This window comes from Carcharodon carcharias, chromosome 7 (assembly GCF_017639515.1).
Source record: "Carcharodon carcharias isolate sCarCar2 chromosome 7, sCarCar2.pri, whole genome shotgun sequence".
NCBI classification, from domain to species: Eukaryota; Metazoa; Chordata; class Chondrichthyes; order Lamniformes; family Lamnidae; genus Carcharodon; species Carcharodon carcharias.
The window spans coordinates 161,420,730-161,444,894 of NC_054473.1; the positions used below are offsets into that span (position 1 = coordinate 161,420,730).

The 24,165-nt window shown below is 40.7% G+C and overlaps 1 protein-coding gene across 2 annotated transcripts in view; it reads right to left on the reverse strand.

Annotated features, from left to right (window-relative positions):
- Positions 1–24,165, reverse strand: part of kars1 (lysyl-tRNA synthetase 1) — a 47,094-nt gene that overhangs the window by 14,085 nt on the left and 8,844 nt on the right. The window contains exons 2-12 of one of the 2 annotated variants that reach the window (XM_041191826.1): positions 19,258–19,425; positions 17,880–18,024; positions 16,792–16,957; positions 13,882–13,975; positions 13,129–13,315; positions 11,658–11,783; positions 10,335–10,454; positions 7,272–7,434; positions 6,578–6,751; positions 2,513–2,598; positions 1,048–1,133 (exon numbers count right to left, since the gene is read on the reverse strand). In XM_041191826.1, the coding sequence (XP_041047760.1) occupies positions 1,048–1,133; positions 2,513–2,598; positions 6,578–6,751; positions 7,272–7,434; positions 10,335–10,454; positions 11,658–11,783; positions 13,129–13,315; positions 13,882–13,975; positions 16,792–16,957; positions 17,880–18,024; positions 19,258–19,379 (1,469 nt within the window). In that variant the 5' untranslated portion in view covers positions 19,380–19,425. The remainder of the gene's footprint in view (positions 1–1,047; positions 1,134–2,512; positions 2,599–6,577; positions 6,752–7,271; positions 7,435–10,334; positions 10,455–11,657; positions 11,784–13,128; positions 13,316–13,881; positions 13,976–16,791; positions 16,958–17,879; positions 18,025–19,257; positions 19,426–24,165) is intronic. The other variant, XM_041191827.1, reaches the window with a different exon arrangement.

A 24,165-nucleotide genomic window follows, 5' to 3' on the forward strand; every position in this document is an offset into this window, starting at 1 on the left:
CAGGATAGATTGAGAACTTCAAAGTCCAGTAAAGATAAAGGGTATACCGGTATTGGAGGTTACTGACTTGGCTGGCTTCAGGCTGAACTCAGGTGATCCTTCTCAGTCAATGTCAAGGCAGTTTAAAGATGGAGAGAGAGAGAGAGAGAGAGAGAGAGAGAGAGAGAGAGATATATCCAAACAGGGATCTTGGCCTACTGTGTCTCGTTTGCTTAAAACAGGTACTAAAACACACACAGGGTTAGTTGGCTCGTCATATGACTCTCTCTCTCTCCAACTGCCCAGTGACCTAAATATGGTCATGGCTAATGGATTCCTGTTGTAACTTTATAAGATTATTGCTGGGAATTCCTCTCCTAGCCAGAGTACTTTGTCTGAAATGATTGTGTATAATGCTAGCTCCCCACCCAGTTGAGTCTGGATGTCCCGCAAATAGGGACAGAAAATGAGATTCATTCTCCTAAAGTAATTGTCTTTGACGGGCTCTTGCAGACAAACAGTCTCCATTTTAACAGCTTTGGAATGTAAGGGGTACAGTGATACAAATGTGCACCCATCTTTGACTGTGATTTCAAGTCACTGGAATGTAGTTTTAGTCTTTTTAAAAATTCAGTTAGTGATTTCATAAAAGTTTTTTTTTAAAAGCAAAGCATGGCTTCATAACGCTGAAGATATCAAACCTAGACGAGAACAATTTAGTCAGTCTAGATATGTCTGGGGAGATTTAAGTCACAGGCAGTCTATGAACTTGAAACACTCATAGAAAGACGCTTTAGGTGAGTAGAGTACTTGGTCACTTTTCCCAGTATTTTATACTATTAAAATAAATTTTTTGTGCCATACCATTACACTTGTCACATAAAACCTTAAGGCCTACACACTGCATGACAAATGAATTACTACATCACTTAGTAGGTATGATGCGACACAAGTGGGAGGTTGCAGGGAAATACCACAGATTTCCTCTGCCCAGTCCCAAAAATTGATCAGTTTTGAACACTGCTGAAACAAAGTGTTAATCCTGGTCTTATTAGTCATAAACCTTACCACTTGGCTAGCGGGCTCATGATCTGAGGATGATCGCAGATGAATGTTGGATTAATACAAGTAACCTCCAGGAATTCACCAACCAACTGAAACAAAAGGATGCTAATTAAATGGAGTCAAAACAAAATCTGTTAATGAATATACTGTAAACCTCACAAAGTCAGTAAAGTAGGTGCTCACTAAGGTGGTGGCAAGCTAGCTGGTGGAGGATTCCTTGTCTTAGGGAATTGCAATATAAGGGAAAGACGTTTTAAACAAATGATTCTGCTTTTTGCACTGTTATTGAATTTACCAGACATGATTAATAAAAAGCAAGGGGGATGTATGACATTTAAGAGGGAAGAAAAATTGACCACTAAAAAGGGCTGCAGCACAGTAATCATGCATTTTAGAAAGCCAACTACAGTTTTTTTTTTAAACACAAAGTTGTGTGTTCACTTTTTGTCAAACTAGGAATCAAAGTCTATCAAACATATCTATTCTTTCCCTTTTATCAATCAATGAAACAAATCTTAATATCAATTCCGGTTTAATCGGGTAATGACCACGACTCTATGAATATGACCCTTTGCCACTTATTGGTTCAGCTACCAATGCCTGCACAACTGACAGGGGGAATTAAAAAGAACAGGAAACAAAAGACATAAAACTACTTACTTAAATATTATACAAAACACTTGTAATATTCCAAAGTAGTAACACTCTTGTGATTGAAATATCAGTAAACCACGCAAGTACTGTTATTGTAGATAACGTTGACATTTCAGCCACATCTTAACTGTGTTTTCAATCGCCTTGGGGGCAAGAATGGGCGTCGGGTGTGCTTTGAAAAAAGCTGCCAGATGGCGTGTCAGTCGTCCAATGGCTGCAGTTTTCAAAGAAGGAGAGAGACGGCAATCCGCAAGCCCCAATTAGTTAAGTTCGTGGAAGAGCTCGTTAACGGACTGGACAGGAACAGAATTAAATTTTCAAAGGTAAGAACAGGAAAAGCCAGCAGGCTTAGAGCAGGTAGTGCACAGCTGTTAAATAGCACAGTAGGAAACCATTATTTATTGTAGCTGCTGAGAAAAACTCTTAAAAAGAGAAAGTCAAATCGAGATGCTAATGAGGTGGCACAAAGTTGCCATTGCTTGAGCAGAGTGGATTAAACATGCAATGAATGAGCGTTTAGGCAGTCATCTGGCCCATCAAGCTGCTGGCCCTCTGTTATCCTGCCTGCTCCATTCATCCAGGCAATGGCAAGTCAGTCATGGCTGTCGTCTGCCTTTGAAAATCACCCTCCAAAGTCAGTTTTTGACTTCAGGCAGCACCCAACACCACTTACTGGGCACTGAACTTTTCGTCGGTCCAATTAGAGCCTTTGTGTATCAAAATAGCATTGTGGGGCCGCGACCCAGAAGCAACTCAGGTGTCAGGTTTCCTTATCTGGGATTATCTTAATTCTTATCTTAATTTCAATTCGTACCTTGTCCAAAAGCCTGGCTGTAGATCTTGGAGGTGGACATTCAATACCTTTCTGAATGCATAAATCATCAAAGAATTTACGGGTCTCTGTTTACACAGAATGAAGTGAGTTAATTTTACAGCAGGTATAACTTACAGCTAACAAAGAAAATTAAATTGTCATATGTGAACTGTTTGGCTGATTATTGATGTTTTTGATTCATTCATGGGATGTGAAAAGGGAAGTAAGAGAAGTGTTGGGGTTGATTGTGGGCCAACAAGGAGACCTACAGGTGGGAGCAGAGGGCACGGCTGAGGTATCAAATGAGAACATATCGCATGTCTTGTAGTATCATCTTCCTTGATAAAAAGACATAGCGAAAGAGGAGGTAGTTGAGATATTGAATGGGCTGAAAATTGATAAAGCAGTGGTCCTAGAAAAGCTGGCTTTTATAAGTTTATAAGTCACCAGGACCAATGGGAAGTACACTGGATGCTGAAGAAAGTGAAGGTGGAAATTGCGGAGGTACAGGCCATGATCTTCCAATCCTCCTTAGATACAGGTGCCAGAGGACTGGAGAATTGCAAATGTTACATCCTCATTCAAAAAGGGTGCAAGAATAAAACCAACCACTACAGGCCAGTCAAATTAACCTTAGATGGTGGAAAATCTATTTGAAACAATAATCCAGGGCAAAATTAACAACCATTTGAACAATGCGAATTAATTAAGGAAAGCAGTACATACTTAAGGGAAAATTATGTTTAACTAACTTAATTGAGTTTTTGAATAAGTATCCGAGAGGGTTGATGAGGATAATGCAGCTGAAATGATTTGGACATCCAAAAACATTTGAGATAATGCCATATAATAAGCTTGTCAGCAAAGTTGAAGCCCATGGAATAAAAGAGACAGTAGAAACATGGATACAAAGTTGGCCAAATTCCAGGAAATGTAGTGGTGAATGGTTGTTTCTTGACTCGAGGAAGGTATATAGTGGAGTTTCCCAAGGTTCAGAACTGGGACCACTGGATCTGTAATAATAATTTAAGATTTCAGTGTGTGGGGCACAATTTCAAAATTCAGGTAACACGAAGCTTGGAAGTATTTTGAACTGTGTGGAGAATAATGACAGACTTGAAGAGGACATACGCGCTGGTGGAATGGCCAAACACATGGCAAATGAAATTTAATGCACAGAAGTGTGAAGTGATATATGTTAGGAGAAAAAACGGGAGAGGCAATATAAACTAAATGATACAATCCTAAAGCAGGGGGGGAATGCAGGAACATACCGAGCAGTGGAGGGCATATATTTGTGCACAAATCATTGAAGGTGGCAGGCCAGGTTGAAGAACTGGTTGAAAAGGCGTATATGATCTTGGAGTACAAAAGCAAGAAAGATATGGGTGAACCTTTAGAAAATACCGGTTTGGCCTCAACTCCGATTCTGGGCACTGCACTTTAGGAAGGATGTGAAGGCTTTAGTGAGGGTACAAAAAAGACTTAGGAGAATGGTTCCTGGGACGGGGGATTTCAGTTACCTGGATAGATTGGCGAAGCTGGGGTTTTTTTTTCCTTAAAGAGAAGGTTGAGAGTAGATTTGATAGAAGTGTTCAAAATCATGAGAAGTATAGACAGCATAGATAGAGAGAAATTTCCCATAGGGTTGAGAACTGGGAGGACACAGATTTAAAGTGATTGGCAAAATAACCAAAGGAGACATGAGGAAATACTTTAGTTTTAAACGATGTGGAATGCACGCCTGAAAGGATGGAGACAGATTCGGTCATGGCTTTCAGATAAGCACTTGAACTGAAAAGAACTGCAGTGCTACAGGGGATCTGAAAAGAAGTGGAACTAGTTGAATTGCTTTTTCAGAAGGCCAGCAGAGGCTTGACAGGATGAATGTCCTCCTTCTGTGTTGTAACCATTCTATGTGTTGTAACTATTCTATGTGGACATCGCTGGTAAGGCCATATGTATCCATATGTAATGAAAGAGGTGTTGAACCTCCTTCTTGAACCACTGCAGTCCATGTGGTGAAAGAACTCTCACAGTGCTGTACGACAGGTGTTCCAGAATGTTGACACAAATACATGTTGGTACTTTTGCTGAAGTTTGATTGTATTCAACAAATTAATTTTGAAAATAACATCCAGTTCCCCCCTACCCTCACAGAACTCAGTCTTTCTTGAAATCTGTCATTTAAGTAGTCGTTTTTTTAGGTCATGTGTTTCATGTGGGTACTTGAGTTATGACTTTCCACAATTAGTGAAACTGAGTAAGAAGTGGAAACCATACTTCCATTTGTTTACCCTGATAAATCAATAAAGCAATTGTTTAACATAAAACTTGACGATCTGGTTCTCTCCTGCCCAAAAGGCGATTAAAATAGTTGGATAGAAAAATCATACTGTAGAAGGTTTAACTGAAAGAAGCCATGAGAAGTTATGAATACAGAAAATCACAAACACGGAGTAGTTAAGACAAACAGCATTGACATGTTTAAGATGAAGCTAGGTAAGCAAATGAATAGTAGGTTATCCTGATTGAGTTAGATGAAGAGGGGCAGGTCAAAATCCTGAAACACTCTCCTGAACAGCACTGTGGATGTACCTTCACCACATGGACTGCAGTGCTTCAAGGCAGTTTACCACCACTACCTTAAAGGGCAAATAGGGATGGGCAATAAATGTTGGCCTAGCCAGTGATGCCCACATCTCACAGATGAATTAAAAAAGGAGCTTCATGTGGAGCATAAACACCCCGGCATAGACCTTTCGGGTGTAATGTCCTGATTCTGTACCGTACATTCAATTTAATTTCAAAGATTCTACAGTAACTTGCATTTAGGTAGTGCCTTTAACATAGGAAAATGTCCCATGGTGCTTCACAGGAATGTAATCAGACAAAAATGTCACTGAGCCAAAGAAAGGAGAAGTGACTCAAAGTTTTGTCAAAGAGGTAGACATTAAAGGAACACATTAAAAGGGGGAAGGAGAGGCTAAGAGATTTGGGAGAGAATTGTAAAGCTTTGGGCCGAGATGGCGGCCAATGGTGAGGTTAATTAGTGGGAGATGCACTGGAGTTGGATGAAAGCAGAGGTCTTGGAGGGATGTAGGGCTGGTGGAAGTGAGAAGGGGAGGGGCAATGCCTTTGAAGGGTTTGAATATGAAGGTAAGAATTTTAAAATAGAGGTGATGATGGACTGGGAGCCAATATAAGTCAGTGAGCACAGATTGATGGATGAACGTGATTTGGTAGAAATTAGGATACAGGCAGCAGAGTTTTGGATGAGCTCAAGTTTATGGAGTGTGGAAAATTAGAGGTCAGCCGGTTGAGCCTGGAAGCAACAAAAGCATAAATAAGGATGTCAGCAATGGATGGCTGAGATAGGGGTGGAGGCGGGTGATATCACATAGGTGGGAATAGCCGGTTTTTGTGAAGAGGTGCATAGGGAGTCACAATCTCATGTCAAGATCAAATAGGATGCTGACATTGCAAACAGTCTGGTTTTGACCTACATAGTAGCTGCGGGGTGGGGGGATGTGAGAATAGAATCAGTGGCTAGGAACAGAGTTTGTGACTAGATCCATAGACATGGGCTTTAGTCTTGTCATTGTTTAATTGAAGGGAATATTGGTTCATGCAGAACTGAATGTCAGAAAAGCAATGTGACAACAAAGAGGCAATGGAGGCGTCAAAAGAGGTGGTTGAGGTCGAGCTGGCTATCCTCAGCGTACACGTGAAACCTGATGCCATGACTTATGATGCCACTGATGGCAGCATGAGGAATAGCAAAGGCACAAGGAGCAATCCTTGGGACACTCTAGAGGTAACAGTACAGGGATCGGAAACGAAGTAAATTAGAGCAGATTCCCTGGCTGTGACTGGAAAGGTAAGAGGACACTCTCGTGCAGCGAACAAGAGGGGAAGAGGTGCTGGAGGAGGATTGAGAGATTAACTGTTTCAAAGATTATAGAAGTAAAGGCCAAGTGTCGGCGAGCAGGTTGGAGGAACAGCTTTCATACAACTATTTCGCTCTTCACAATTAAAAACAATACCACAAAAGGTTACTCTTACCTTCAGTCTCGTACTGATCAGGAGGTGGAAATTTCACTCCCACAATTTTCTCCAGATCTGTTGCTAAACTGACACGCTTGAATGGTGGTGTAAAATCAATCTCATAACTCTGACCCTCAGGTCCATCAGGATGGTATATGATTTTGTAACTGCCTGTGATGTGCTTGACCATACCTATAGAAACAAAAATTCATGAATGTGTTCTGAAAAGGTCTGATGGAGTTCAGCGCCAGGTTAGCTTTTTTTTGAGACAGCAGTTGGGAAATTGCGATTTGCCTCAGCGTTCCAAGGTATGGCGGAAGGGAAAGAGATACAGCCAGATTCGTCACTCCTGATCATTATACAGTATTTCCTGTTGGAAAGCACAGCTGTGGCTATCAGATAATGATAGAATAGGGATAAACTTCAATGGGACCGTACAGTCAAAAAGCCCACTAACACTCATTGTTCAGGCTCGCTCATGAATAAATGACCACTTGGACACAACTGCAGTAAGAGAGCTGGAGTCTGTGGCATTATTTTCCAGCAAGAACACAAACACCTTTGGGACAAGAAGTGAGGGAAAGAACCAAGATCAGATTACCCAGAAGACAACAAATCATTCTTTAAGGCTTGTAGCATCAAGCAATTTATGATATTAACAAAAGCAATTTTCCCACGATTTGAGTACATCACCAAGAATCACATTACGAACCTGAGAGGAGTTTTTCCGTGATATGCATCAGGTCATTATAATCAGCATAGGCCATGTAAAATTCACATGTAGTAAATTCTGGATTGTGGGTGAGATCAATGCCTTCATTCCTAAACTGGCGACCAATTTCATACACTCTATCAAGACCTCCTACAACCAACATCTGAAAAAAGATGATATTTTAGGTTATACAGCCAACTGAAATTATCAATGCTTCTACAAGTTAGGTTATAAGTCAAAACCACAAATTGCAGAGATTGTATATTTACATGAAAGATAATTTATTTATAGCAAATTGACTCTTGGACACCCAGCAGTACTTCAACAAGAGGGAAACTGAGCCGAATACTTTTTATAGGATTTATAATGTAAGTTTTCTTTAAAGTACTGTTTATAAACATTCAGTGAATATTTATTTTTAAATCTATCCCTCCATTTTTAATCTGTTTCTTGACACTTTTCACAAACAAAAATTTAACGTCAATTAAATTACAAACCGATTTCAAATTTATGAAGCAAAATGCTGCAATTCAAATTTTTCATTATGTACCCTTCTGAATAAAACACACTCAAAAACATTCAAACTCCTAAGGTAGGATTCTGTCCTTGTTGGACAGGTCCAAGAACGGCTGCAAAACGGCCCGCTGCCCGCAATCGGGCCCCGACCAATTAATGGCCAGCCAGCTTGAAACTTACACTGAGCGCCTCAGTGCTGCTGGGGTGGGAGCAGGAGGAGCGCGAGCACTGAAGTCTGCGTATGTGTGGGGGTGCACTCACTGAAAGCTCCCTGAAGGCACAGAGCCTCCTCAGATAACCGAAGGTTTTTAAAAACAAAGTTAAGGATGTCAAAAATCAGGAAAAAATGTCCGCACAGCAGACTCACACTTTACATGGTGATTATTAAAATCCTGCCCAAACACTTTAAAAATTTACTTATGGAATCATCCAACCCATGGATGAGGTCTCACAAAAAATGCAACGGCCGCCTGGCCGATTCGCCCGCCTGCCAACCATAAGGTTGGACGGACAGCGGAAAAATTCAACTTAATTACCAGCTCAAGGGCTTTATTAGACCTTTTAATTGTCGGCGGGGACGTTGCCAACTCTTGTGCGCGCCCACCGACCGAAATATCACGCAACGACGTTGAGATGCTCACCCAACATCATCACGTGCTATTTCACACTCATGCGTGTCGGATGTGCACCCACGCCCAGAACTGAAAATCCTGCCCCTAACGTCTTTCGCATTAAGTGAACTCAGTATTCAAAGCCTGTTTAGGTTCCAAACAGTAAATAAGATTATTCCTCTCATGTTTTGTGGCACCATGTTAAATTGGTATATATACAAGTTTGGAGCCCTACACAGAAACAAGTTTCTGTAGAAGGAAATAAATTTACCATGACATTTTATTAGTTATCAGGAATGGAGTGGAAGATTTTTAAAAAAGATCAAAATCTGGTCAAGGATGCCTGGTTTTGAGCTGCTTGTTCTGAATCTATCCTATTCAGCACACTGATAGTGCTACACAACACAGCGTGGGCATCCTCAGTGTGAAGACGGGACTTCATCTCCACAATACACCATTTTCCCAGAACCAAAGTGATGCTTGAGGACTTGCTTCCTTTCTTTTTCTTTCTCAGCCAGGTAACTCCAAATCCCAAAACTGACTTTCGCAGCGAGGGACAAATGGGAGGTTCTTCTCTCTAGCTAAAACTAGATGAATCTTCTAGTCTTGTTTAAATACTCATGAACTCGTTCCTTCAATCTGAATGCAAGCTCCCACCCGCATTCAAGGTCACTCCTACCAATTGTTACATTCCCTGTATAGTCTGATAACTGTTAAGAAGAAATTCCAATTTCCAGTGAATGGCTGAAAATATCTGAAATTCTTTCGTGTGATCCCAAGACTCCTACTGTAACATACAAACTAAAAGCAAAATAGACTAAACATTATTTCAGTAGGCAATTTATACAGTAGAGTAGAACCTCCATTTAATATTTAAAACGACTGAAAATCTCCATCCACTGTTATGCTTTACTCTATCCCTTAATCAGACACCCAGAACCAAAGTGATTCTTGAGGACTTGCTTCCTTTTTTCTCCCTTCTAAACTAGGCACCTTCTCATCCCAAAACTGACTTTAATGGGGAGGGATGAATTGGAGATTCTTCCCTCTAGTTAAGTTAGGCAAATCTTCTAGTCTTGTTTCAATCCTCACAAACTCAGTCTCTTCAATCTGAGCATGAGCTCCCACCCACATTCTTGCATGCTGAACCACAGACTCTCGTTGTCTCTGTCTCTCTTGCAGACTGACTCTGAGGTTCAGGAAGATTCAGGAGAAAATTCAGGATTTTTAGGAAAACCCTGCAACCTGATTCTATAATGACCTCTTAAGAACTCTTCTTCTTCAAAGCCTTTATTCAAGGCAGTGTGAATCACATGGGCCTTGTATCTGGTTAGAAATGCTAATTAGCCACCTTCTAGACCACCACTTCATTCTAGCTTGGAATTAAATAGACAGTTAAAAGTATAACATTTACAAAACCTAATATTCCTATCATCTCCCTGGGACTTGGAAACTAACAGTCTACCCACCATCAGTACAGCTGCTCTGGTCATTGTTCACAGGTGTGAATATCTTGAACTTTCTTCCCAGCAAAACAAGCTGGGTTCCTCTTTAACCTTTAACAACCAAGCCACTCAGGCATGATGTCAGCAGAAATCAGAACAGGTCACACAATCATTTTCATTCTTCCATTTGACCCTAAACTAAAGAGTCCCAAAACACAACAATCTCATAAACCTCATATTTGTAACACAATACTGTCATAGACAGATGCATGAGCAAGAGGCAAGATTTGTTAAGGATGAGGTCAAATAGGATATTTTTCCTCTGTGAGTTGCTGCAGTGCACCTTATAGATGGTACAATTGCAACTACATTTCAGACTTATTTTTAATTGACTATGAAGTGCTTCAGGACATCCCAAGAACATGAAAGGTGCTCTATAAATTTCAATCCTTCTTTCACACAACAGAAACTGCGCCTGTCTGTACTTATACCTTATGGTAAAGCTCTGGAGCAATTCGCATGTACAAATTCATGTCTAACTCATTATGGTGTGTAATGAAGGGCTTGGCAACTGCTCCACCAGGAATTATATTCATCATGGGCGTCTCCACCTGTAGGGAAGGTTAAATATACATAAATTAGATTGATTTTTTTGATTGATTCCATTAAGAAAAATCTAATGTACTATAGGTGTTCCACTAAAAAGCAAATTATGTGAATATTGTTAAAACTACATTTAACTGATATAATATTCACATAGTAGTTTAGAAAAAAAACAAATCACAGTAAACATTCAGTATCAACAGTAGGATATGTTAAAATATTCATCATTTTGAAGCTCTTAGCACTCTCCATTAGTTCTAGAGAGACCAGATTATCAAAGGTGAACAAAGGTGCATTGAAAGGTCATAGATAAGTACAAAATTAGCAAATTCTGCAACCTCAAGTCCACGGTGACAGACAATCCGTCCCTTGATGCAGAATATGATACACCATAGGAAAAGCAGGTAACATCTTTGGCCGACTCATGAAACATGCAAAGAATGACATCAGGCTGACCCTTTGGGTCAAGCTGATGATTTATAAGGCCTGTTTGCTCCCAGCATCTTGTTATATGGCTATCTTATAGCTATCAAGAAAAGCTCAACAATTTCCAGCTTCACTGTCTGTGGCACATTATGGGTATATCCAGGCAGGATAAAATCACAAAGGCAGTAGTCCTCTCAAAAGCAGAGCTCCCATGTTTGTTAGCACTCTCAGAGGCAGCTTTGTTGGCAGGATGAAAGACGGTAGCCAGAACCAGACGCCCAATAGGTCACCCAAGCAACTGTGACATGAAGGCCTTAGATATTGATTATCACAGCTGGGAGTGCTGAGCTGATGACAGAGGAAAATAGCGACAGCTTGTAACTGCTGGTGTGCTCAGCACAAATGTCCAGCAGCTTGGCAATGGATGCCAGCACCGAAAACAACCCACAATGATACTTGATAGCTTCATATGTGGCACTTGTGGTAGAACCTGCCTCTCAAGCACTTGCCTCTTCAGCCATCAGCAAAGGTGTGCCATATGAAATTGAGTTGCTTTCTCTGTGCCATCATCTTTCCTAGATGGAAGGATGCCATGAAAGCAAACTTTCTTTCCAATTCACTGGTTTAGAGTTTTGAGGCACACTCGATAAAATGCACTAAGCGTCACAGATATAATTAATCTAATTTTTAAAATTTCCAGAATTGCACTCTCACCTAAAAAATCAAAATATATGCTATTCAATAATATGATATATTTGCGAATAAGAAAATACAAAGAAACTTGCCTCAAGAAATCCCATATTATCTAAAAACGTCCGTAAATAGGTGATGACCTTGGCCCTGTTGATGAACTTCTGCCTCACGTAATTATTTAAAATCAGATCCAAATACCTCTGGCGATATCTAGTTTCCTGTCAGAAGTTAAGAAAGAATAAGCATACATGCCAAAAAAAAAATCCCCTGAAAAGATTGCTACTGTCCAAGAAGCTGGATAGGCAGTTTCTTTCCAGACATTTGAAAATATACTGTTACCGAACGCTCAAAGTTACACAAGTGTGACATTGGGCTGATTTCCCTCCCTTAGTATTACTTGGTATCTTCTATTGACTGGATAAGCCCAAGAGTATACCAGTACTAGAAAATCAAGCACCAGTGGAAGCTAGATCTAATAAAAGAAACAGTAATCATACAAAGGTTTCAAATACATAAGGCTGTGAATGCAGTCGATCAGAATTTAGTATCCATTGCATGTTTTTTATCATCCTGGGATTGACCTACTACTGTATGGTGTCTGCAGCAGATGGATGATCTCAGGCAGCACCATTTACATTTAATGTTATTTCTTTTGGTCTTAGTAAAATGGGTCGATCGAGATTTAGGCCCAATGGAACCAAATGCTCTAACGTTTCTTCAGACAGACGAAGCAGAGCAAAAAGAAATATGTTCTAGCAAATATAGGCATATTTAAGCTGGGTGCAATGTTGGGCAGTGAGTGTCACTGGAGTAGAGGAAAGAATACAAATTGGAGGAGATCTAAACATTCTAGGTAAAGCAGGCTGTATGGTGCTAAACATGCAGGTAGAGACTTTGCAACTCTTTTAAGATCTTGCGACACGGCCAAAGGCTATGATGCAATTCTTCCAGTATATTTGCTCTTAGTATCTAATAATGAGCAACACCATGACTTGTAAAAAAAAAATGTTAAAGAAGTTAAGGATGTAATGAATGGCCACAAATATTAAATTGTCACTGAGTAGAAGCCAACAGAAACGCAAGCTGAAAACAGCTTCTTAATAAACACGTTCTTTCAAGGGAAAGGTTCATTACTGACAAGTGGTGTAGGCATAAATATACTGCAGCAGGCATTTTGATCAACAGAATAAATGTAACTCACCATTATCAATTAAATAGTATGTATAATTGTGCATCATGCTGAATTTATTTACTCTTGGAATAATATCTGAAATATTGTGTGCAACACTATAAAATGGCACGCTGAGTTTTGTAGGCTTTAGATGAAAATTGTATGAGCAATTGGAAACCTGTTGACTTTGCTAATTCTAACTTACAAATGGAACAAAAACAAGAAACAAAATTTTGGATTGTTATACAGTACTTATTTTTAATTTTGATTAATGTTGCTAATTTATTAAAAGGAAATTCAATAGAATTCACTGGTCTTGCTCACAAAGTACGATTTATAAATTGTTTGACTTTAACACCATGAAGTCATTTTCATTTGAGCAATGCGTTTACCTTGTCTCGGAGTCCAAAGTGCAGGTGAGGCAGCATGCGCAGGCAAGGAGATAGAAGCTCAATCTCAATGGGGATTATACTCAGCTCTCCTTTTTTTGTCTTTCCTGGGTTTCCTTGCACTCCAATAACATCACCACGGCGCAGTTTATTATTTACCTTAATGAATTCCTCTTCAGATTTGTAATTTCTAAAATGATTGTTAAGAAACTCAATATGAGTTACACACTTAAGCAGACATACATTTAATCCTGTTTATCAGTTTTTCATATGATTTTTCTGATTTCTACAGTAAACATTAAAAAGCTCTCTCCACGTAGATGCAGCTAATATAAGGTAATGCAGTTAAACTAACAAGCTTCAGTCTGATAAACCCTTTGTATGTTTAACTATCTTGGTGGCAGTATTAAGCACAGCAAAATAAAAACTGCTTTAAGAAGAAGATTCTAGAAATTTTAAGTTTCAAAAGTAAACAAACTGAACAAGTAAAATGTAGTCAGAGTTGTAATATTTTGCAACACTCATAAATCAAACTCTCTTATCATTGATTTGTATATTGCACACACTCGACAATAGTTTGCTCCAATCTGGAACTTAAGTCAATAAGAATATATCTGCACCTGGAACAAACTTGCTTAGGAAATAATGGGCAAGTCTTACTCTTACATAGAATGACTCATGTACATAAAGAATAAATCTGTATAAATCAGAAGGTTCAATTCCCCTATTAAGTAGCATCTGCACAACCTAACTTACTTGGAATTAGCCATAACTTGTAGTTTGACTCCTTCACCACGGAGGTCATAGAAAATTAGTTTGGCACCAGAGGCCCGCTTAGCATGGACACGACCTAGAAAAGAGAGAGCGAGAGAGAGAGTGAGGTGCAATGTGCTTCAACATAGACTCTCAAATTCAAATTAAAATGTAAATCAATAAAAATAGGTGCTATATTGAATGAAAAATTGTTTTTTGCAACAGAAATTCTTGTGTAGAAAATGTCAATTTTGTTTACATTTAAAATTGTAGCAACAATTGTGAATATTCAGCATAAAGTAAACGATAGAATTTCATGATGCTCTTACGTAAGTTGCGCTAAGTTGGAAAGATGAGTTTTGTTTTGTGCTCAAGTCAGTGAGTTTCAATTAGCATATTGTAGTCAAATGGCAATCAAACTGATTCGTGAGCAACTAAGATTGAAATAATCTATTAGTCATTACATTAGTTCTAACTCCCAAATCTCTGCCAAATAATTAGGAACAAAAGTTCAGTTTCAGTTCCTCATATCTGTTACCCATATGATTGATCTGTAAGCTGACTCCATTTACACATCTTTGATCAATATCCCTTGATGCCATTACCCTGAAAAAACCTACTTATCAGAAGACTTGAAAATTTCAACTGACCCAGTATCCAAAGCCTTTTGAATGAGTTCCAGATTTCCACCAGTGTGAAAAAGTGCTTCTGATTTCACTACCTAAATTCTAAATCCTCTTCGCCAGAGAAAATACAATCTACCCCACTAAATCACTTAGTTTTAAAAAGTCATTTGGTCGTACAGAACTTGAGAATTGCTGAGCAAATAGACATGCTTTTGAAGTTTTTCATCTTGCACTCATCAGGGCAGATTTGTAAAAATATCAATTATATAGGGACAATGATTTGTATGGCATGAGAAGGAAGTGCTGATTGACTGGCAAGTGGACTCTGGTAGAGGCGTTGCTACGTTCCCTTTAACAATCAGAGTCCATTTCAGCACTGGCCTATTCCCTCATTAGTTATAAATCATACCGGTCTAGAAAATTATCTTGAATACATTTTTATAGATTTGCTGATTTTATTATTTGAGCTGCTCTGCTTCTCCCAGACAATGTGAAAATTAAAATCTTCGATTAAGCCATTCTGTTTTTGCTAAATGCTTCCCTGGTTTCTGTAGTTATACATCTCCCTTCTAAATAGCTAGTTATCAAGAGCTCTCTAGACAACTCCAACCAGAACATTGCATCCTTTGTTGTTTCCGAACTTGACTCTATGGGCATTATTTAATGTCTTCCCAGTAGTGAGCTTGGAGCCGGGGTTGGGGGATTTATGAAATCGGGCAGGAGGGGGCAGGGTGCGGACTCCATCGCCTTCCTACCACCACCCGATTAAGTCTGGGGCAGGAAGGCTTGTAGACGGACTTCCCATTCGGATGCTATTTGAAACACTTAAGTGGGCAATTAATGCCCTCATCCTACCACCGCTGATGTTCAACCAATGGCAGGTGGTAAAGTTGCCTGTTCGGGGGACCCAGCATCGGAAAGAGAGTCCAAAGAGAGCCACCCCCTCCCCTTTCTTCGGACACCACTCCTCGCCCTAGCCAGCAACCCTTCCCTTACTCACCTGTGGCCTGCATCTCTTGGCAATCCCTGGCCTCTGGAGGTTGCATTACTGGCAGTTGCCACCCCTTCTGGTGGTGCTGACAGGCAATGGAGAGTTGCCAGCCTCTGATTGGCCAGCACCACTCAGCACCCTAAATCCTGGGGAAGGCCCACTGCTGGCCAGTTAATAGGCACTTAATCCTGACGGGCCTTCCCCAATGGAGGCACTGCAGGGCTCCTGCCACATCTCCATCAAGCAGGCGAAACCCTGTTGCCAACATTAAATTCCACCCATTGTTTCAACTGTCCATGAACCTTCCTGTAAACCTTTCCTTGTACTATTAACTGTATCTTTTATCAATACCTGCCATTTCCTTTCTTTTGCAATTTCTCTGTCATTTCTAAAGATCCTTTAGCTTGAAAGGTTAGCTCCCAATCTTGCTCAGGCAGTAGCCATGTTAAGAGTTATCCAATCAGTTCCACTCCCCTGCTCTTTCGCCATAACCCCACAAATGTTCCTTTTAAGAATGGATCCACTTCCCATTTGAAACTTACTATTGAATCAGTTTCTACCACCCTTTCAAGCAATGCACGCTAGATCATAACAATTTGCCAACTATGCCCTCATGTCCAATCCGGTGTGTTGCCAATTATTACGTGTCCTCTGATTACAAACCCTCTGGCTAATTAAAAAGATTCTCTCTATTTAATCTAATAAAACCATCCAATTCTGAACTCTTGTACTAAATCTCGCCGTAACCTTCTCAGTTCCAAGGAGACCAATCTCAGCTTCTCCACATAGCTTACTTCCTTCATCACTGATACTATTCTAGCAAATTGCCTCTACACTCTCTCCAAAAACTTGACACACTTTCTAACTTGTGGTGCCCAGAAAAGAGGTCTAACCAGTATTTTTTTTCTACAAATGTTTATCAGAATTTGCTTATACTTTATGCCTCTATTTATAAAGCCAAGGATACCCTTTGCTTGGCATATCGGTGCATCAACTTGTCCTGCTACCTGTAAAGATTTGTGTATGTGAACCACCATCACCCTACCGCCCCCGCCCGCCCCTCAAAGTCTCTGCTCCTGTATCCACTTTCAAATTGTACCATTTAGTTTCTCTCTCCTTTTTCCTTTCAATTTTCTCTCTAAATTTTGCAATTATATTAATTAGGTTGGTGATTATAATTAGTTTATTTAAGCTTGTGACTGTCTCAAACCATTTGCCACATAAAATAAACTTCTGTCAAAGTTAAAAAAAAGTAAAATCTAAAAGTAAAAAGGTGCTGATTTGAACATATCTCACCTGCCACAGACAAAGTAACATCAGAGAGATGGTCACCAGGCTGCAGATTGTTGTACTTTTCAATGAATGCTGCTAAGGACATATCAACATGGAATTTATGAGGATATGGTTCCTCATTAGTCCCCTTCAGTTGCTGGATAGCTTGTGTTCGAATTTTGTAGTATTGCTGAAAAGGAAGAGTATAAAAGATTTTGCAACATACTCTGTAGAAACCTACTCAAAACATTTTAAATAATATATACTGTATAACATGAAAAAATGCTCCAAAGCGTATCTCAGTAACACAACCAGATGAAAGTGGACTCAGAGCCAAAAAAACAGATATTAGGAACAATGATCAAAAGTTTGGCCAAAAAGGTAGACTTCAAGGATGATCTTATAAAAGAGCAGCAAGGGAGATTTAGCAAGGGATTTTCAGAACATGGGTGCCCAGCTGGCTGGAGGCACGGATGCCAATGGTGCTGCAAAAAGAGGGAAAGATGCACAAGAGGCTCAAGAAGGAGGAATTCAGATTTTGGATGGGAGGTTGATGGACTGAAGGAAATTAGAGATATGAATGGGTAGTCTGGTACTCAAAATTCGGAAAAAATGAACTGAACCATTTTGATTACTGTTAACCAAATCAAATGTTTTTATACTACAATCACATAGTGGTATCGTCACTGGTTAATACTCTGGTGATCCAAGTTCGAATCCCACCACCGTAGGTGGTGAAATTTGAATTCAACTAAAAAAATCTGGAATTAAAAGTCTGATGATGACTGTGAAACCATTGCTGATTGTCATAAAAACCCATTTGGTTCACTAATATCCTCTAGGGAAGGAAATCTGCCTACAAGTGACTCCAGACCCACAGCAATGTGGTTGACTCTTAAATGTCCTCCGAACAAGGGCAATTAGAGATGGGCAATAAAATGCTGGCCCAGCCAACGACGCCCACATCTCACGGACGAGTAATTATTTTTTTTTTTTTAAATATCCCTTCCTGGTCTCCCCACTGGGATTCCTTCCAACATCACTACTCAACAGATATTCACATTCTCCATTCTTATGGCATGATACTGGCCTTTAAAAGTCTTCACACTCACATTAGGATCAAGGGTTTCTTCATCTCCACTTATGTTGATTCCATCAACTTCCTTGGCTTCAAGAACTTGCTTTTCAGCTAGTTCTTTCATTTTAATTTCCTTCTCAGCAGCTTTTTTCTCTGCCTTCAAACGCCTCTTCAGCTCACTACAGAAATTAGAACATGAAAATGTAAAATTCATTCTAAAAGTTAATCAGCTAAACAGATTTAGTCACAATGGAGTTATCGCTCCTCAACAACGTTAAGATATTTCGAAAAAAAGAGCAAAAGCGGTTGGCACCGTCTATTCGTGTACCACTACAAATATGAGTGGAATACGGAAAAGAACAGGTCAATTTTCCACATATATTAATTACTGATTTGCTTCAAAGACGTGGAAAAAAAAACATTAAAAAAAAATCACAATTTAAATTCAGAAGGACTTTCAGGAATGAAATGAAAACCCACAACATGTCCAAATCAAAAAGCATTAGTATTGAACACCTACATACAAAAGAATTGTTAAAAAATGGCTACTTTTTAAAAAAACTGGAAACCCACCATGAATATCAAAGGGATTAAACAAAGCTAACGAAACCATAAATAAGAAATGAAAGTGAAACAGAGTGGGCAGAAATTCTGGCTTAGCTCCAGGGAATAAATCATCACATAGCTGCAGTAGATATAAATGGAAAATAAAAATTGCGTGCAGTGGATCACGTATTAACCTGCAGCCTAAACCCTTTAGGAAGGGAAAATTCCTGGGCTGGGCCACAGGAATATAGTCCTCCCTGTCCAATTTTCCCAAATACACTCCACCCAGGTGAAGCTTTACATCCATGCACTGCAGAGATAAATGTGCCTCAGTCGACTATTTGGTCCATGACCTCACAAGTATCAATAAATACAAGTTTGCACAGAATGTGACATTAATAAGCTTGCTGAGGTGAAAACAGAAAATGATGCAGTAGTACAACCAATCACATGTTCAGATACAGAGCTAATCCTAAAGTGAAAACAACAATTCGACCCATCTTAAGTAGGCATTTGTAAACTGTATCCTTGTTGTTCCAGTTCCTCACAACCCAACTAATCCCATTTCCCTCCAGATTCACCGTGGGGTTTTTATGATAGTAAGTCTTTCTGTCAGTGCACAGTTGGCTATCTTCAAAATGGCTTCAATCTGTGCACAGGTAAGGAGGTGCTGATGCAGTCCAGCTGTTTTGAAAATGAGGAGGAGTTCCACTGTATCAAAAATTATCAGTTTTTACTCTACTTCAACATGCCAATGAGGTATTCTACTCTTGTTCAGATCGACTCAAATGCTCATTTATAATGAAAAAAGGTTGGGTATTTGAACAAATTTAGAATGTCTAAATATGAAACAAAGCACCACCAACCTTTTTCCATTATGCAATCTCTGGAGAAGAGGAGTAAAAGAAGTAAGGCTCTGTTTTGGCACCTTTCCCCAGTGACCCCTGAACTGCAGCCCAAGAAGCCTATGGAGACAGCTGGTCATCATAATGCACTGTCACAGTAGGCTGTCCCATTTACAAAACACTTAACACCTAGTGAAAGACAAAATAGATAGAATCAGACAATTAAAGCTCAATCAGCACAACTGAATTGCCCAAATCCAATTACAGTAAAAGTAAGCCTCTAAACTCTGATTCAAACCATTGTTTTCTGCTGTTAAGCTATTGTAGGTTAAAGAGAAGATAGATATAAAAGATAGAACTTCAATTTGTTCAGTAAAACAGATTTCGCTGTAAAAGTTGGAAAAAAAAATGCCTACTTAATTGCTGTTTTCACTTTAGGATTAGCTCTGTATCTGAACATGTGATTGGTTGTACTACTGCATCATCTTCTGTTTTCACCTCAGCAAGCTTATTAATGTCACATTCTGTGCAAAATTGTATTTATTGATACTTGTGAGGTCATGTACCAAATAGTCGACTGAGGCACATTTTTCCTAACTTTTACAGTTGTCAGGCTGAAGAACTGGCCAAAATTTTCTGTAGAAATAGTGAAGAGGTAAACAGCGCTCACCATTATTAAACAATATAGCTGACAGAAAATTCCAGCAAGTCCAAATGCACAGTCAAATGTGGAAATCATGAAGCTGCTGTCCAAATTCCTCTGCTCCTACCTCATGAGGAAATACATGGAAAAATGTGAAGTTGCTGTATTTACCACTTCGATACAGACCAAACTTGGCAGGAAAAAAATTAAGGCTTTTCCATTTGAGTGTTAGTGCCATTTTAACGACATGGGAAGTCTGAATTACTGCCAAACCACCATTCTAGCACTGAGCATTATGAGTGTGGACTTTTGGGAAGGTGGTGGCTTAGTAGTATTATCACTGGACTAGTAATTCAGAGACCCAGGGTAACACTCTAGGGACCCAGGTTTGACACCCACCATGTCAGTTGGTGGAATTCAATTAAAGAATGGAATTAGAACTCGAATGATGTCATGTCAATTGCCATAAAAACCCATCTGGTTCACTAACGCCCTTATGAAAGCTGGCGGCCTTACTTGCTCTGGCCTACATGTGACTCCAGGCACGCAGCAATGTGGTTGACACTTCTATGCCTCCTGAAATGGCCTAGCAAGCAGCGTAGTTGTTTCAAACTGCTAAAAAGTCAACAAGGAATAAAACCAGATGGACCACCTGGAGTTGACCTGGGCACTGAAAAAGACAACAACAAACTCAGCCCTGTTGGCCTTGCAAAATCCTCCTTACAAACATCGGGAGGCTTGTACCAAAATTGGGAGGCGTGTCTCACAGACAAGTCAAGCAACATCCTGACATACTCATTCTCCTAGAATCATACCCTACAGACAATGTCCCAGACACCACTATCATCACTGGCACAGTGGTGGCGCAGTGCTATATATTCAGGACGGAGTTGCCCTGGGTGTCCTCAACATCAATTCCAGGCCCCATGAAGTATCATGGCATCAGGTCAAACAAGGGCAAGGAAACCTCCTGCTGATTACCACGTACCATTTCCCCCCCACCCCCACCCCATCCCCCAGCTGATGAATCAGTACTCCTCCATGTTAACACCACTTGGAGGAAGCATGGAGGGTGGCAAGGTCGCAGAATGTTCTCTCGGTGGGGGGACATTGATGTCTATCATCAAAAATTACTCATTAGCCCCACCATAGACCGAACTGGCCAAGTTCTAAAGGACATAGCTGCTACACTGGACTGTGGCAGATGGTGAGGGAACCAACAAGAGGGAAAAAGTTTCTTGATCTCAGCCTCACAAATCCGCCTGCTGCAGATGCATCTGTCCATACAATATCAGTAGGAGAGACCAACACACAGTCCTTGTGGAGACAAAGTCCCGTCTTCACATTGAAGATACCCACCATCGTGTTGTGTGGCACTACCACCATGCTAAATGAGATAGGTTTGGAATAGATGTAGCAACTCAAGAATGGACAACCATGAGGCACTGTGGGTCACCAGCAGCAGAACTGTGCTCAACCACAATCTGTAAACTCAGGTCCCAACATATCCCCCACTTTACCATTACCAACAAGCCAGGGGATCAACCCTGGTTCAATGACGGAGTACAGGAGCAGCACCAGGCATACTGAAAAATTAGCTGTCAGCCTGGGTAACCTGTGTGCCAAACAGCAAGTGATTGACAGAGTTGTGATTCCACAGCCAACGGATCAGATCTAAGCTCTGCAGTCTTGCCACATCCAGTCATGAATGAAGGTGGACAATTAAACAACTCACTGGAGGAGGAGTCTCCACAAATATTCTCATTCCCAATGACGGGGAAGCCCAGCATGTCAGTGCAAAAGATAAACCTGAAGCATCTGCGACAATCTTCAACCAGAAGTGCCAAATGGATGATCTATCTCAGCCTCCTCCAGAGGTTTCCAGCATCAGAGATACCAGTCTTCAGCCAATTCAATTCACTCCAAGTGGTATTAAGTAACAGCTGAAGGCACTGGGTACTGCAAAGGTTATGGCCCTGACAATATTCCGGCAATAGTACTGAAGGCTTGTGCTCCAGAATTTGCCACACGTCTAGCCAAGCTATTTCAGTATGCTACAACACTGGCATTTACCCAGCAATGTAAAAAATTTGCCCAGTTATGTCCTGTATGCAAAGAGCAGGACAAATCCAACCCAGCCAATTACAAACCCGTCAGTCTACCCTCAATCATCAGTAAAATGATGGAACAGGTCCTCATAAGTGCTATCAAGCGACACTTGCTTAGTAACAACCTGTTCACTGACGCTCAGTTTGAATTCCACCAGGGCCACTCAGCTCCTGACCTCATAGCCTTGATGCAAACATGGACAAAAGAGCTGAACTCCCGAGGTGAGGTGAGAGTGACTGCTCTTAACACCAAGGCTGCATTTGACCAAGTTTGGCCTCAAGGAGCCCTAGCAAAACTGGAGTCAGTGGGAACCAGGGGGAAAACTCTGCTGGTTGGAGTCATACCTAGCAGAGAGGATGATGTTTGTGGATGTTGGAGGTTAATCATTTTAGTTCCAGGGTGTCACTGCAGGAGTTCCTCAGGGTAGCGTCCTAGGTCTAGCCATCTTCAGCTGCACATTCAATGATCTGCCTTCCATTATAAGGTCAGAAGTGGGGATGTTCGCTGATGATTGCACAATGTTCAGCACCATTCACGACTCCTCAGATACTGAAGCAGTCCATGTCCAAATGCAGCAAGACCTGGACAATATCCAGGCTTGGATGAACAAGTACAGGTCAGAGTCTAGGAATTCTGTGGCGAGTAATTCACCTCCTGGCTACCGAAAGCCTGTCCACCATTTACAAGGTAGAAGTCAGGAGTGTGATAGAATAATCTCCACTTGCCTGGATGAGTGCAGCTCCAACACCACTCAGGACAAAGCAGCCTGCTTGATTGGCACCCCATCCACAAACAGTCACATTCCCTCCACCACTGATGTAGATGCTACACACTGCTGCACTGTGCAAGATGCTCTGCAGGAATTCACCAAGGCTCCTTAGACAGCACCTTCCAAACCCACAATCGCTACCATTTAGAAGGTCAATGGTATCAGACACATAGGAACACCACCACCTGGAAGTTCCCCTCCAAGTCACTCACCATCCTGACTTGGAAATATATCCCCGTTCCTCCACTGTCGCTGGGTCAAAATCCTAACAGCACAGTGGGTGTACCCACACCACAGGGACTGCTGTGGTTCAAGAAGGCAGCTCACCACATTTCTGGGCAACTTTTCCATTTTGCTGGATAAATGCCAGTGTTGTAGCTCGAGGGCTTTCGGGGGTGGGCAATAAATGCTGGCCAAACCAGCGATGCCCACATCCCATGAATTAATTTAAAAAACCTCAATCTTTCAGATTTTAATTATTTATTGTAATTTTTTTCTGTTCCCTACCTGCCACCTTCTCTTGGCTTTCTGATATTCATATACTTCCTGGTACAGACTCTGCACTGCTCATTCATGATTCTTCAGACTGATTAAGGAGGTACACAGTTTGCCTTGTTTGCACAGGCTCAGGTACGGAAATGGCTTTCTAACCACAGCAGATTCATGTGCAAATCTGCACTGAAGGTCTGTGGGCAAAAGTGAATGAAATGAACAGCTGGTGCTGTTTGTTCACTGCTGACAGCAGAATCCAGTCCATTGTATAAAGGTCACAATCGGAGGAAATGCTGTAAAAAAAAAATTAAGATCCATTTTGCCAATAATTTGGAGCTGTTTAGTCTTACAGAAAGGAAATTGGATAAGATCCAAAAACAGGCGTGGCAATCATTCTGAACTCAAACCCATGGATTGAGCTACAGGCGGCAGGTTGAATTCCTGCAGCTTGATTTTCATGATGGTCACTTATGCTGTCCATTGGCTGCATTGGCATCAGCGGGTGGTCCAATATCACAAATAGCTATTGCTACTTAAAGGTAGCCTGCACCTCTTAAAGGGCAGGTGTGTTGTTGCTGCTTGAAATGGTATCAAGAAGTTAACTGATTTTGAAGATTTTTTGTCAAGACAGCTCAGCCTGCGAGAGGGTCTGTATCGAGATTTTCTGATAATGCACTGACAGCCTTAATGCAAGACATGGAGAGGCATCCTGTTTCTGCAGGAGGGGCTGGAAGCCATCCAGACATGTGCTCAGTAAGCAATGGGAAGTGGCCATGGTGGATGTTTCTAAATTTGTTTCTATAATTGATAATTTTTTGGATATTAGGGGCATCAAGGGAAATGGAGAGAAAGCAGGAATATGGCGTTGAGATAGAGGATCAGCCATGATCATACTGAATAACAGAACAGGCTCGAA